Consider the following 15,999-nt stretch of genomic DNA (forward strand, 5'->3'; position numbering starts at 1 on the left):
TGTAATGTCAGGTTTTCGCACCATTCTCAGATTTTTTTGCTTCATATAGGTATGAAGAAAAGAATCCTCCAGTCAGATTTAAATTGTATGAAAACAAAGAAAAATTACCTTTGAAGTCTACTTCACCATTTCCATCTGTATCAAATATGTCTATTACTCGTTGCACCAACGGATTTTGTTGTAGTTCTGGTAAAGTCATAAACTCATCTACACTCAAGGAACCAGAGTTGTCCAAATCAAGTTTACGAAAACGTTTGCCTAATCTCTTAATCTCATCTGGATCAACTGTAAATACACAAAGAAGATAAAAACTTACTGCCATATTTTACCATATTTTAGTATCATTTCATAATGACTTCTATTGAACATTAAAACTTGGTATCTGAATATAATATAATCAGCAATTTTTGATGGATTTTTTAAGGCGAATCCGAAACACTTATTTAAAATTTTGATGAGTCCCGGGCACCCAATACAAAGAAATATGGAAGGTTCTCCAAATTCTGGTGAGTCCCACAGGAAATCATGAGTCCAGGACTCGTCTAGGTGAGACCCGTAAATTTACTGATAATGAGTAATGATATATGTTTATGAAAAAAAATGTAACTAGATGTCCGCTAATAAGACTATCCCCACCACAACTTTTTTTTTACCCTTATTTCTTCTCTGAGGATGGAGGTGTCTTATTTGCAGTGAAATATGGTAATTTCCATCAGAATATTCAAAATGGGTTAATAATAATTAATACTTACAATTTGAGCATAACTCCATGGGCAAAGAATTTTCATTTCCCTGAAAAATTAAGCAATTGATGCTTAAGAAATGTCAATACCAGTACTTGAAATAATTTTCTAAAATGTTATATGATTATTTAACTGTCTAAAAAATCTGTGATTTTCTGTATGGCTTTACTACAGTACTAGGTCTATAGCTAGTTGACAATCAAAAGTCAGTGATTTTGATTCATACCAGAGGATCAACATTTCAAGTTATTTCTTTCAGTAGTAGTCTCCTTTATAAATTATTTGTAACTAGGACTAACTACATTACAATCGTATTTCAAAATTCCACCATATTTAAATCTTTATTTATAAAGAATGACTCATCAACTGGATACTGTCTGAATGATATATTATGCAGGAGATGCCTATAGTTAGGCTTGGAGTAAATAATACAGAATATCAAACGAGGATCAGCTTCGAAGTGAAAGTTTGTAAAATTTACAGAACAGTTAATTAGTTACTGTAAATTAAAGCAGTTTTGCTCTTTCGGGTTATTTTCAAAACAACAAATACAACTGTTTTCTCTCACAAATTGTGCATAGAAAGTCACATTGAGTTACCTAGTAGTAACCATACTGAGGTGTGATCATGTTTGACATTGCCTATTTATACTTGTTAATTTTTATGTCATATCAACAGTCAGGATCATGTAAGGACGTGCCAGGTTTGATGGTGGAGGAAAACCGGAGTACACGTAGAGAAACCATCAAACAGCAATCAATAGTACCTGGCAACTGCCCCACATGGGATTTGAACTTGTGCCCTAGCAGTGGAGGTCTTGTGGTTATGTCGGGACATCTTAACCACCCGGCCCCCTACATACATTGCTTATAATTACAATATCGAATACAGACACACAACTCCCTGTTACACAGCCACAAAATTAAATTTAGCTATTAGACAAGTGAAATACTATCATGATATTCATCCATGCATGAAATGCGGGGATGCCACAGTATATAAACTGTGCCTTGCAGTTTTATTTTTCTACATATACTTTAAGAGGTTAATTTATGATCACATCACATCATTACTCTGTTCTCTTCTATTCTTAGGATGAAGTTACTTTGTTTTGTATAGGTCAACTCTAGCTGCAATATTGTACCTAAGAAGACTTTTAGACAGAAAATAATGTCGTCTTTAGAGCTACAATTGGTGCCTATTACTGCTAATGGAGCAAGTAATGGTTTTGCAACCCGTTATTTATACAGCAAGTCTACAAATTATGAATTTGATGTCTTGTGAGCAATACGGTAGATATTGAGAATGGTAGTTATGTTTGTTTGGGACAAAAATATTATGCAAATACTTGTATACGCAAAAAAATAATTGGAAACCTATAAAAAAAGTATAGAAAATTGTGCCTGAGTGATTTTCGGAGGCACTGCCCCACTAGGACACATAGGGACCAATTCTTACCTGGCCGAAAGATATAGCAGGCTGGGTAAGTATATTCGTTCTAAGGTCAACTCAAGAACAAGACCAATCGTTAGCAACTACAGTATACTCAGTCATTCAGGTCAGGTTGATAAATCATTTGTCATCAGAGGGTCTCAGCTTTGGTAACTTTTTGCTATACTGCTCAGATCCTACATACTACTATTTGGTGCCTAGCTGTGGCCAAAGCTCTATTAGTTTAAAAATGAGGTAATTTACCGTAAATCAATTGATATATATATAAGCTTAGACAGGGCATCCAGTAGACCCGCCTGAGAATATGTCTTTTACTCTCAAAAATTTGATTTAATTAACTCTGGAGTTTTAAGCACATGTCTATTTGTCATTAGTTCTGATCATGACTATTCAGAGATCTAGATCGGAATCTAGAAAAGTCAGGTCCAGGTTATAACTAATAATATAAACAGGGAGAGAGGACTGGTGTGACCCCCTTCAGTCATTGCCAGTGACCAGAGCATCTTTCTAGTATCCAGAGGGTCCAAACGCAGGTCTGCATGGTTGTGTTTTATCTGTTTCTACAGTTCACTACCAAGAGGGAATTATAAATAACTAAGATATAAGAGTCATCATGATCAGTGTATACAATATCTTATATAATTCCTTGCCTGTAAGATTTTCTGTAAAAAGATATTGTTGAATATACCTGCTGAAATATAATGAGCTAATTACCTATTGACAACCTGCTTGTTTACCAAGGTTTCACCAAAATTTTAACAATTAGCCTACAAACGGATTTCAAGGTTGCAGAAATATATAAGAAATTTCCCGATTCTTGCATTCTTTGAAGCCTACTAGATCTACTAAAATAAGCGAATCCCCATAGGCACTGATTATGAACAAGTTGATCCTGTTCCAATCTGATAACAGAGGCTTTTGGTCATAATTCGATTAAGTTTTAAGCTGATATACATGCAATTTTACATATTACTAATTCTATGACCGTGTTTTGCAATGAGAAAAGTCTCCGATCCCGATCATACCCCTATCTTACCATTTTTGTGGCTTGCTGTGTCTACAACGACAGACAAAATATATTGCGATTCCCTGGGCCCAGACACCAACATCCGGGTTCTACTCATAGAATGTTGGTCCGGCGCATGTCAAACCGGATGTAATTTATTGCTTCCTCTTTCTACCGGTGCAATGGCGACTGGGGTATGAATCGTGGCAATCGACATGTAATCGATCTTATAAGATGATAATCGTTACACATATAGTTCAGAAATAAATATGAATTAAAGATGAATGTTAGAGTCATTCATTTTTGTCATTATTTTTTATCATTTTATTCCAGACTCTTTACACCTATCCCGAAAACTTTCGTGCCTACAAGGCACTGATCGCTGCTAAGTACAGTGGTGCAAACGTCACGGTGTCTCCTGTATTTAAATTGGGGGAAACCAACACGACTAAAGAGTTTTTGGAGAAATTTCCCCTCGGAAAGGTTGGTGTGACACATAACGAATTTCGCTATAAGTGTGATATATCCTTAGTAGAAAAGACCTGTCAGATGCATACGGAGGTTGTACTGTGCTTGTCACGATATGGATAAAGCACTGTGTTGAAGTAAAATTCTTGTCGTTTTATGCTACTGACTGTAAGGTTGTTTTAATGTGAATTTGCCTTTGCTTGCAAAAATATTCGGTAAATAATTTATTGTTGTAGTCTGTGACTACTGTCATTAGTAACATATGCATAATCAGCATATTTGAGGGGGGGGGGGGGGTTACATGTACAGTAGCACATATTGCTATCAAACATGTAGAGATTGCATCACTTTCACTTTATACTTTTACCTACACTCAGACAGTTGTGGGTTTTTCATGTTTCATTGTCACATTGATTTTTTTTGTACATGCATTGACTTTTACAACTGGGTTCCTTTGGTTTACAAATATATAAATATATATGAATAGAATTCTAACTTGTTTTCTGTATTTTCCAGGTTCCAGCCTTTGAGAGTAACAATGGTGATTGTGTCTTTGAAAGCAATGCTATTGCTCAATATGGTAAGATGTTCCTATTATAAAATACGTCGGTACAGCGGTACAGCTCCCAATATATTATTCCTAATATGGTTTCGCAAATTTCTTCGTTGAAGGATTTGAAGCAGAAATAAACATTGTACTTCAAATAATGCAGACAAGCAAAAATATGAAATAATTGCAAGTTAAAAGATTGTATAAACTTGCTTGATTTGTGATTATAAGCAATATTATGGAGCAAGAAACAAAACTTTAGCTACATCCTCCAATCAAGGCATGTATGTCCTTGTAAGGCGTATGTGAAGAAACAGAGGTAGATTGTAAAGACTGATTAATTTCACTTAGGAAGGAATACATTATGTGTTGCTTGCTAGAAGAGAGGTCTGACATAAATCAATCAACATTGAGTTGCAGACTTAAGATATGAAAGGAGAGATTTAGAAAAGTATTTGGTACATTTCAAATAAGATCTGTTTTACATTTAATTTTGAGAGATCCAATTTCACTACATGTATTTGCGAAATATAAATTCTTAATTCAAGGCTCTGGACCCCATTTTACAAACAAAAAATGCCATTGATCATAGCCCATTGTCATTGTCGGTTGATAATTAATTGTTAGTTGTTGCAGTTCTATTAGTGAACATGATGAATATGAATGAATAATATGAAATCTACAAATTTGTTAAGATTTTTAACGAGATTGAAAAATGAAATTCAGTGATAATCATATATACAGAACTGTTATCTGATATATAAAATACAACATAATACAAAATCCTTTTAGATCAGATATGAATTTAGTTCTGGAAAGACATTAGTGTTATTGTAATGTTCATTGTTGCATTTGTTCCTCCGATCAAGGCACATATGTCCTTGGTAGACTTATGTGAAGAAAACGAGGTATATTGAAATGACCAATTTTAATTGTATAGTAATGCATTAGCTTGTGTTACAAGATAGAATGGGTCAGACAGCTAAAAAATATTCTATAGAGAGGAAAAATGAATTCTGCTTGAGTGAACATTTCTTATGTTAATAATCTACTGATAACTTTGTACAGTGGAACCTCCCGAAACCGATCATGGTCGGTGCAAAGAATTTTGGCCGGTTTAGAGAGGGTTCGGTTTGGAGAAGTAAACTGAATATCGATTATTACGATCCGGATTTAATTGATCAGAAGTCGTTTTCTACACTATACTGTACTGCCTGTATGCCTCGTTATAACCGTCCGATATTGATTGTTAATGTGAATGTTATCACAAAAGAGAGAAACATACGTTCAAAAGGAATGGATTACAACAATCTCGACCTTTTTACTGCTTATAAAGGTAGTGAGTTACGTAAATATTCTTTGGGATGTTTTCGTCTGCACTAACCTACAAACGGCCGATCGCTTCCGGTTACGTCATGAATCAAATTAATTAAATATGGTCTAATTACACGATGATCAGTCGATGCCGGTCATTATTTGACATGATCATCTAAAGCAATGCATGGCTTCAACTTCTTCATACAGATTATTTACGTTATCTGCAGGACAACTTCATATGTAAATGAATACGAAACTTTCTCTTTATTACTAGCTCTGCTTGTTTTCCTACAGTAAACAAATCGCCAGTGCACGTGGTAGACCTTCGTTAAATATCTAAACAATTGACATAATTAAATAATTACACCATCATCACTGGTATAATTACCGTGTTCAGTATAAATATCTAAACAATTGACATAATTAAATAATTACACCATCATCACTGGTATAATTACCGTGTTCATATACCTATAGCTTTCGCACCTATATTCATGCCCCAGGACATGGCATGCGACAACTATGGATACAGGTGCATATGTATTTCACGGTCGGTTGATCAGACCTCAATATGCAAGCTCTCGGTGTCGCTCAGGTAAGGCCGGTTTTCAGAAGTGTACTTGTAACAGTTGACTATTCCGATCTCAAGATCGGTCCGGTATTCGGAATTGGGAGGGATCGGTTTTGGGAAGTTTTATTTACTATTAATAAAGAGGAATTCATTCCGTACATGACATCCATGTTCGGTTTCAAGAGGTGATCGGTTTTGAGAAGGTTCGGTTTCGGGAGGTTCCACTGTATTTGGATTCCTTTTACCTTAGATAACTTACATAGATAACATATGGAAAGAAGGGAGATGCAAACTAAAAATCTTTCTTACAGATCATTGAATTTTGAGTTTCAAGATCTCTTATTGTTAGAAATCAAGTCTGTCCGTTTCAAATATGTATGTATTCATTAATTCTTCATGGCAATTATCTAAATCAATTACGAATTAAGGTTTTGTAAATTTTGAATCTTGAAAAAGCAAAAAGGGATGCATAAGTAACACTAAAGTAGGATTAAACTCATTTAATTATATTGATTCTTTTAAAATAAAAATAAAAAGTTACTGCATTTGATTTATTTTAATTGTGGCATGAGTAATAAGAATTGATTGATGATTAAAATCTCAACATGATAACTGAAGGATTATACCTCCAATCAAGGCATGTAAGTCCTTGATAGGCTTATATGAAGAAACGGAGATAGATGAAAAAGACTCATTTTGAATGAAAGAGTAATGCATATTTATTTATGTGTGACTTGATGCAAATTGTCTGACAAATCTTTAAATTCCTTTTATTAAGTTTGTTTGTCATTTGTGGTAGGTTGACATTTCCTTTAGTATATAATTAGGCTATAAAGTACAGAAAAGATATTTATTTCAGAGACTAAGTAGTCCGAAACACGTTTCTTAAAATGTTCTAAAAATAAATAAATGAAAATAAAAACAAAATATTTAATAGTAGTTTGATTAGAAAAATATATATATGCTTGTGAAAAATCAATTTCTGTTCAAAATACACGTTATGATTCTTGATTAATTTTTAGCTCACCTGGCCCGAAGGGCCGGTGAGCTTATGTCATGGCGCGGCGTCCGTCGTCCGTCGTCCATCCGTCAACATTTCCTTTAAATTGCTACTAGTCATAGAGTTCTGGATGGATTGTAACCAAATTTGGCCACAAACATCCTTGGGGGAAGGAGAACAGAACTTGTATAAATTTTGGCTCTGACCCCCCGGGGGCAGGAGGGGCGGGGCCCAATAGGGGAAATGGAGGTAAATCCTATAAATCGCTACTTGTCCTAGAGTTCTGCATGGATTGTAACCAAATTTGGCCAGAAACAACCTTTGAGGAAGGGGAACAGAACTTGTATAAATTTTGGCTCTGACCCCCCGGGGGCAGGAGGGGCGGGGCCCAATAGGGGAAATAGAGGTAAATCCTATAAATCGCTACTTGTCCTAGATTTCTGCATGGATTGTAACCAAATTTTAGCCAGAAACATCCTTGGGGGAAGGGGAACAGAACTTGTATAAATTTTGGCTCTGACCCCAAGGGGGCAGGAGGGGCGGGGCCCAATAGGGGAAATAGAGGTAAATCCTATAAATCGCTACTTGTCCTAGAGTTCTGCATGGATTGTAACCAAATTTGGCCAGAAACATCCTTGGGGGAAGGGGACCAGACTTGTATAAATTTTGGCTCTGACCCTCGGGGGGCAGGAGGGGCGGGGCCCAATAGGGGAAATAGAGGTAATTCCTATAAATCGCTACTTGTCCTAGAGTTCTGCATGGATTGTAACCAAATTTGGCCACAAACATCCTTGGGGGAAGGGGAACAGAACTTGTATAAATTTTGGCTCTGACCCCAAGGGGGCAGGAGGGGCGGGGCCCAATAGGGGAAATAGAGGTAAATTCTATAAATCGCTACTTGTCCTAGAGTTCTGCATGGATTGTAACCAAATTTGGCCAGAAACATCCTTGGGGGAAGGGGAACAGAACTTGTATAAATTTTGGCTCTGACCCCCCGGGGGCAGGAGGGGCGGGGCCCAATAGGGGAAATAGAGGTAAATCCTATAAATCGCTACTTGTCCTAGAGTTCTGCATGGATTGTAACCAAATTTGGCCAGAAACATCCTTGGGGGAAGGGGACCAGAACTTGTATAAATTTTGGCTCTGACCCTCGGGGCGCAGGAGGGGCGGGGCCCAATAGGGGAAATAGAGGTAAATTCTATAAATCGCTACTTGTCCTAGAGTTCTGCATGGATTGAAACCAAATTTGGCCTGGGAAACATCCTTGGAGGAAGGGGACCAGAACTTGTATAAATTTTGGCTCTGACCCCCTGGGGGCAGGAGGGGCGGGGCCCGATAAGGGAAATAGAGGTAAATCGTAAAAATCGCTACTTGTCCTAGAGTTCTGCATGGATTGTAACCATATTTGGCCAGAAACATCCTTGGGGTTAACAGAATTCGTATAAATTTTGGCTTTGACCCCCTTGAGCAGAAAAAGTTGGGCCCAATAGGGGAATTAGAGGTTAATATTCAAATTCCTTCAGAAAATAAACAATGAACTTGTATTCAGAACATTACTTGGCATTACCAACCAGGTGAGCGATACAGGCCCTCTGGGCCTCTTGTTTAGCATTTATCATGAAATGATCATATTAAAAGAGGTATTAACCATAACATATGGCTTATCCCTTTAACTGCTATTCCTCCTTCAAAGGCATGTTTGTCTTCATCAGGCTTATGTGTAAGAAGTGGAGGTAAATCATACAGACTTTATATGACATAAAGGGGTGCCGAACAAAATGTATCTCTTGACTGTATTTGTCTGACAAAAATTGTTTTTAAAAAATTTATTGAACATGTGACAGAAAATTTGCTTTACATATGTAAAGAAGACAAGCCAGACATTAAGAAAGAAAACAATCTTGATTAAAATTTAGAATTTAGATGACTTGTTGTTACAGTTGGAAATGCTCAGCTCCAGGGAAGTAACCCTCGTGACCAGGCTATGATCCAGCAATGGATTAACTTTGGTGACAATGAAGTCTACCCAGCGTCATGCACCTGGGTGTTCCCCACAATGGGGATTACACCATTCAACAAACAGGTGAGTTAAATTGTTACCCAGAAACAATTTGGATAATGTTATATAAAGGCTACACTGCGAGTGGTTATAGTGTTTCTTTTACTGACTGGGGTAGGTTTTTAGGTCACCTGAGACTCTCAAATGACCTATTCTAATCGCCTTTTGTCTGTCATGCATCTTATGGCAATAAACAATTTACATTTTTGACTTCTTCTCCAAAACTGCTGAACCAAATTTGTTGAAATTTTGCAAAAGCATTCCATGGCCAAAGGTCAACCAAGATTGTGAATTATTATATGGTCCAAGCCCTTAGGGGCATAAGAAGTGAGGCCAAAAGTGGTCAAATAGGCTAAAATTTCAAAAATCTTCTTCTGAAATTCCAGAAACGATAGAATCAAATATGCTTAAATGATGAAAGATTCTTAAGGTGCTTTACAAAAATTATGAAGTATATGACCCTGGGGTCTCACGTTTTCCCTTGGGGAGGGGGTCAAGTTTACTATAGTTTATAGAGTAAAAATATATTTTTGAGCATTATTTGGTCATTTGTAATAGTATATAAGTCAAATGTCAGAATTATCAGTATGAATTATAAGTCAAATGTCAGAATTATCAGTATGAATGGCCGTTGAATCCTATTAACTACTTTTCCGTAACTGACACCCAGGGGCCTGAGGGGTGGATAAAAAAGGGGTCAAATAAGCTAAAACTTCAAAAATCTTATTCTGAACTCTTCATAGAAGGAAAGGTCTTAAGGTGAATTGTATAGCCCTGGGGTCTCGCATTTCCCCCTTAGGAGGGAGTCAAGTTTAATATAGTTTATATAGGATAAAACACATTTATGATAATTATTTGCTCAATTTTCATAGGAAATGAATAAAACTTTGTTAGAATTATTAGCCTGAGATAACAGAGATAGTATTTTAAAATCATATACATATTGGTCCTGTCCGACCCCAGGGGCAAAGGGGTGGGGCTAAAAGGGGTCAAAATTCTAAAAATCTTTTTCTGAATTCACATATTTGATGGAACCAGATATTCTTTATAGGTTAAAAAGGTTCAATAATTGTGAATTTCGTAGCCCTGGGATCTCGGATTTTCCCCTAGTGAGGGGATCAAATTCTATATTTTATAAAGGAAAAACACTTATGAGAATTCTTGGTCAATTTTCATAAGAAATGAGTCAAATTGGTTAGAATTATTACTTTGAGATGTAGCATTTTTACATATACATATACGTCTTGGTTGACCCCCAGGGACCAGTGGGGCGGGGCCAAACGTGGTCAAATTGACTTAGAAAAAAAATCTTCTTTTGAATTCACAGATTTGATGGAACCAAATACTTTTCATAGTCAAATTTATAAAAATCACTGACTTTAAAGTTTGTTTCATTCTGAATCCGAACTCAAGTGACCTGTAAGGCCCATGGGCCTCTTGTTTAAAAGTAGCAAAATCACTCTTCAATGAAAGTAAATTTTAAAAAGTTTAAACAACCTGTCAATAACAAGTTAATAATCAATAAGATGACAAGAAACTCTTTCAAACATAACTCATTAAATAAAACATCTGCTTGTTGATTTTAAAGCAATAAAATCATAGAATTTAGGTAGAAAATAATGTCAGATTATCTCCAAACAAATTGGAGACCATCTTCAGTTCATGAGAGATGCTTTAAATAACATAATGAATAATAGTCTGTCATAGTATCGCCTTTTTATGTTTAAGGAGTCTGAAAAGGCAAAAGAGCAGATGAAGAAATCTATGACTGTGCTCAATAATTACTTGAGAACTAGGACATACCTTGTTGGAGAGCGAATCTCCCAAGCCGACATCAGTCTTTCATGCAACCTTATGCTAGCCTACCAAAATGTAAGTATTTACCAACAAATCATGTTGGCCTCCTGAACAAACAACAGTTCTGGTTCAAAATTAGGGACGGGTATTATGGAAATAATTGTATGACAATATATTGCGATATATGATCAGTGTATCGTGATACGTATTGTGATATTTTTGTTCACTGTGTCTAGTTGACATGTTAATTTCTAATCTAAGTGATGGAAGAATTTGCGTACATTTGTCTTCACCAAATGACCGTATGATCATGACTGAACCTGACAATGTTGCTGATACAGCAAATTTTCTTGATAATCTTTCAAAAAATTAATGCAATTATAAACTGCATTGTTTCATTGAAACATCGCAGCAAGTATTTATTTGCATCCATCTTAGTATACGAAACTTGCGATGATCATTGCACACTATTTTTATGCACATATACCACCATGATGCAATACAAAACAAAATCACATCAAATAGATCCAAATGCATTTCAAAATTTTCATCATTGAATGAACACTTAAAGGAAATTCATGAAGATTACTGAGTGAACCGATACGCCAAATGTGTATCACGATACTTATCTTTTTCATGCTGAACCTCAATATACCGAATACCATGTACTACTATTCAAAATAAAACTTTCTATGTTTGTGGTATTAAAAACTTGATGATTCGTTTTGTTTCAATTTAATTCTGATGTTACATTGTAGGTGATGGATCCATCATTCCGTGGTTCATTTGGCAACGTGAACAGATGGTTCAATACCCTCATCAACCAACCTCAGTTCAAATCTATCATTGGATCCTTCACCCTCTGTTCCAAGATGAAGGAAGCTGATGGTAAGTTTTATGATAGAATGAAAAATTAGCAGAATTCATCACTTTGATATTTTATACAAACTACTTTTCTATACCAAAGGGAAATTACTTTTTCAGTTATTTGTTTTTTATTTGTCGATTTAATAGTGAAATTGTTTTGCTATAGCTTTTTTTCATGTGAATTTTAGTTGCACACAAAATTAAGCTGGCTTGGTTTGAAGACTTCTGACTTATGTGTTGCCTGTTGGAAGTTGTGTGTTGAAATATAAATTTGTTAGTGGTTATAAAATATGAATGCAGTCATAGGTGCTAAAATAGTGTCAAAGGCAACTGAATATAGACTAATATCAAAACAATTTTTATTTTTTATTTTATAGGAAAGAAGTATGCAGAGCTCCACAATAGTGGAAAGAAGGACGGCAAGGCCAAAAAGGACCAACCAAAGAAGGAACAGCCTAAAAAGGCACCCGCAAAGAAGGAAAAGGTTTGTTAAGTCTTGATCTGGATTTTATTAAAAAGAATTAGAAGAATATATTTTGTGATGATTTAGAAGTGATACTTGAAGCAGTGATTTGGGAATAATTTTGACTTGAAAAGTAGGGGTCAATGGCCAAAAGGATATCTCCAAAATGATCCAGTGTGGTTTCACCGATTTGATACTTCTTATCTTGTATAAAATTCCAAGTGAATGAAAGTGACCGGCTGTCCGCCATATGAGAAGAGAAAAGAACCAACTTATGAGGAGAAAGAAGAATATATTTAATTAAAATGTGGTGTTCATATTTCAACAGAAGGAATCGGAATGTGATGATGAGGAAGATGTACCACAACTACCCAAGGAGAAGAAGGACCCATGGGCAGATTTGCCAAAGGGGTAAGTTCTTGGGTACTAACACTTAGTTTTAATCAGGTGGAAAATTGCAATTTGTTCTCGCGAATCTAGTAATGTATTAAAGTCTTTAAAACGAAAGAGTACATAATGATATGGAATATTTGCTGTCCTTCAGGGCATCTAGGTTCTGAGTAACTTCGCTTGCAGTATTTGAAGTATTCACTACAAGATTATAAATACCTAAAGTTTAGTTCCCACAGGATTACTACCATCATATCCCAATGGATCCATATTTTTCATACAGAATTGTCTGAATTTTTTAAGTTCATTTGGGGTCGAAAAAAGGCCCCTTTCCCCTAGAGAAATTTTCTGGGTTTTTTTCATCATCATCAATAGACAATCAGTTTTCCAAATTAACAAAAACCTCATTATTATATGTCAAAATATGTTTCAAAAAAATGTACAGGCCCTGAAATTATTGAGTAAGAAATTCACTGATTGCCTGACATTATTCTGCTTTTTTATTTGGGGTGGTACTATTGAGTTCTTGTTCAGTTGATAGATTAGTACTATTTATTTATACAAGTAATATATAATATGGAAAGAATTTAAATTTAAATCACTGAATGTAAAGCATTCAAAACTATGTAAATTTCTTTGCAGAAACTTTAACTACGATGAATTCAAAAGAGAATATTCCAACAAAGATACTCTAAAAGAAGCTTTGCCATATTTCTGGAAACACTTTGAGCCTGAAAACATGTCAATTTGGTTTTGTGAATATAATTACAAAGATGAATTAAAACAAGTTTTCATGACAAATAATCTGATCAGAGGTAAGTGCCAAAAATGATTTACTATTAAAATTAAACTTGTTAAAAGATATGCACTAATTATTAATGAAGTCTGAACTTTTCCAGTAAAAAATCTACCCCACCCCAGGACTCAGCTTTTTTTTAGGGGGACCATGCATATAAGCAAATTAATTTGATGTGGTACCTTGGGTAGAAGCAATTTTTACAACATTGGGACCACCAATAGAAGTGGGGTTTTTCATGTAATCATGTCTATTGTTTTGATATTTAACGAAGTCTACCACATGCACTGGCAGTTTGTTTACTGTAGGAAAACAAGCAGAGCTAGTAATATAATAAGAAAGTTTCGTATTCAATTTTGAGAGGGGGTTATTTATTTACTTGTCGGATAATGTAAATTCTCTGTATGAAGAAGCGGAAGCCATGTATTGTTTTAGAAAATGACCATGTCATATAATGACCGGCATCGACTGATCATTGTGTAATTATACCATATTTAATTTGATTCTTGACATAACCGGAAGCGATCGGCTGTACATTTTTATGTAGGTTAGTGCAGACGAGAACATCCCCAAGAACATTCACGCAACTAACTACGTTTGTAAGCGGTAACAAAGTCAAGATTATTGTAATCCATTCCTTTTAAACGTATGATTCTCTCTTTTGTGATAACATTCACATTAATAATTATATTATAATGAACACTAGTATAGGTTACAGTATAGTGTAGAAAATAACTTTCAATCGATAAAATCTGGATTGTAATGATCGATATTCGGTTCACTTCTCCAAACTGAACCCTCTCTAAACCGTACAAAATTCAATGCACCGACCATGTTCGGTTTTGGGAAGTTCCACTGTATAACAGGGATGTGATTCTTCCTCTTTTCAGAGGATTTCCTCTGAGTGAACAACATTAATGAGAAAGAAATCATACAGATGTGATAGAGTTTCCTCTTAGTCTTTGAGTTGAGATATTTCCTCCCTTTGCTGATGGGATCAATTAAATCCCTGGTATCATTCCTCTGGTGACTGTGTATTTATTTGTTTTTGTTTTTTGACATCAATTTTCAGGAATGTTTCAGAGACTTGACAAAATGCGCAAGAATTCTTTTGGAAGCATGTGCATTTTAGGGGAAAGCAAGGCCCACAACATCTCTGGTGTTTGGTTCTGGAAGGGAAGTGGTCTTGCTTTTGAGGTGAGCTGATTTGTATGTTTTACATAAAATCACTTTTGTTCGTTCAGCTAAATTTTTGTGGATTATGAAAAAAATACAATTTTATTAGCACTCGCATATACGTTACAGTCGACAATGACAAATTAAACCGACCACCAGTGCGATTTGGCTTAAACTTGCCTGAAATGATCCTGACATGGTCTTGAAATGTTGTTACAATTTCATATTTTTTTTATATATTTTTTTCCAATAGCTGTCCGAAGACTGGAAGGTTGATTACGAATCATACACATGGAAGAAACTAGACCCAAATGACCCAAAAACAAAGCAATTGGTGCAAGATTACTTTGACATGGCTGATGTAGTTGATGGGAAAAAATGCCTGGAAGGAAGCATCTACAAGTGAAAGATATCTGCAATATGAACTTTATTTATACTGACTGAAGGGAGGGATGGGTGTACACTGTGAGTGCTATGTCTTCAGTGGACATTAAATTTGTTGAAAGTGAGCTGGACAACTTTTGTTTTATGTTATTGTGTCTATTTACTCTGGATGTGTATTTTTGGAAGTCTGACAGGACCTACAAAATTCATTCAAATTTATATACCGTAAATTGGGATATTTTAGATGTGGTCATATTTTGGCTTATTTGGCAGTTAGCATGAAAGCGCCAAAATTAAACACGCCAAAATTTGGTGTATAAAGCGATCAATACAACTACATCTATTAGGTATGTGAACACTCACAGTTAGGTAAATTACACAATCACTTTACATAAACATACTTTTAAGGCATGTTCTGTCAACCACCAAAAACGTAACCTGGGCAAGTCTTTCCCTTGTGTAAACATGTATATAGTTAGGTGTGAATATTAATCACTTCTATTGAAGACAAATATTTAGAGGGTTGTCTTTGTATCAATATGGTTTTAAAACTAATAAAGTTAGTGTTTCATCATTGCAGGATCTAAGTGTATTTAAACAAGGTAAATCCTCAGAATTTTTATCGTCTTCGTAACCACCCTATTTTGATTAAAAAACGCCAAAATTTCCACCAAAATATCCCAATTTACGGTAACAAGTTACATTGTACAAGATTAGGAGTGAATGAGGTCAAGTTAAACAACAATAGTGACAAAACAACGGATGTTGGCAAAGAATTGCTTATTTCTATCTTATTTATAAGTTAGCCTAAAAGTGATCATTTCATGCCCTGGAATAACTCCCCATGGCTAGAAATGCAAATTTCAGACGATGTATCCACTTCTTGAAGGTGTCATGGTATGCTGATTTGGGCACAGTAATAAGATACTGATGAAAGGCAGATCCAAGTGCCTGTTGGGA

General features: G+C 35.4%; 2 protein-coding genes across 2 annotated transcripts in view; one reads left to right on the forward strand and one right to left on the reverse strand.

The window, feature by feature from the left end:
• Positions 1 to 3,350, reverse strand: part of LOC138318309 (calcineurin subunit B type 1) — a 17,007-nt gene extending 13,657 nt beyond the window's left edge. Inside the window, exons 1-3 of the mRNA XM_069260528.1 lie at positions 3,232 to 3,350; positions 753 to 792; positions 109 to 285 (exon numbers count right to left, since the gene is read on the reverse strand). Coding sequence (XP_069116629.1) covers positions 109 to 285; positions 753 to 792; positions 3,232 to 3,234 — 220 coding nt within the window. The 5' untranslated portion in view covers positions 3,235 to 3,350. The remainder of the gene's footprint in view (positions 1 to 108; positions 286 to 752; positions 793 to 3,231) is intronic.
• LOC138318308 (elongation factor 1-gamma-like) lies at positions 3,324 to 15,164 on the forward strand. Its single transcript, XM_069260527.1, has 11 exons — positions 3,324 to 3,395; positions 3,535 to 3,684; positions 4,186 to 4,249; positions 9,048 to 9,190; positions 10,895 to 11,038; positions 11,722 to 11,851; positions 12,208 to 12,314; positions 12,622 to 12,704; positions 13,326 to 13,498; positions 14,552 to 14,676; positions 14,909 to 15,164. Exons 1-11 carry the CDS (start codon positions 3,384 to 3,386, stop codon positions 15,059 to 15,061), a joined length of 1,284 nt encoding a protein of 427 aa, XP_069116628.1. The 5' UTR covers positions 3,324 to 3,383; the 3' UTR covers positions 15,062 to 15,164.
• Positions 15,165 to 15,999: the final 835 nt, after the last annotated feature.

This window comes from Argopecten irradians, chromosome 3 (genome assembly GCF_041381155.1).
Source record: "Argopecten irradians isolate NY chromosome 3, Ai_NY, whole genome shotgun sequence".
NCBI classification, from domain to species: domain Eukaryota; kingdom Metazoa; phylum Mollusca; class Bivalvia; order Pectinida; family Pectinidae; genus Argopecten; species Argopecten irradians.

What these genes read in the sequence shown, in the direction of transcription:
- LOC138318308 (XM_069260527.1), top strand. An exon ending in AGAAATTTCCCCTCGGAAAG is followed by an intron (nt 3,685 to 4,185) that starts GTTGGTGTGACA and finishes TGTATTTTCCAG; the next exon opens with GTTCCAGCCTTTGAGAGTAA. An exon ending in GAAGTGGTCTTGCTTTTGAG is followed by an intron (nt 14,677 to 14,908) that starts GTGAGCTGATTT and finishes TTTTTCCAATAG; the next exon opens with CTGTCCGAAGACTGGAAGGT.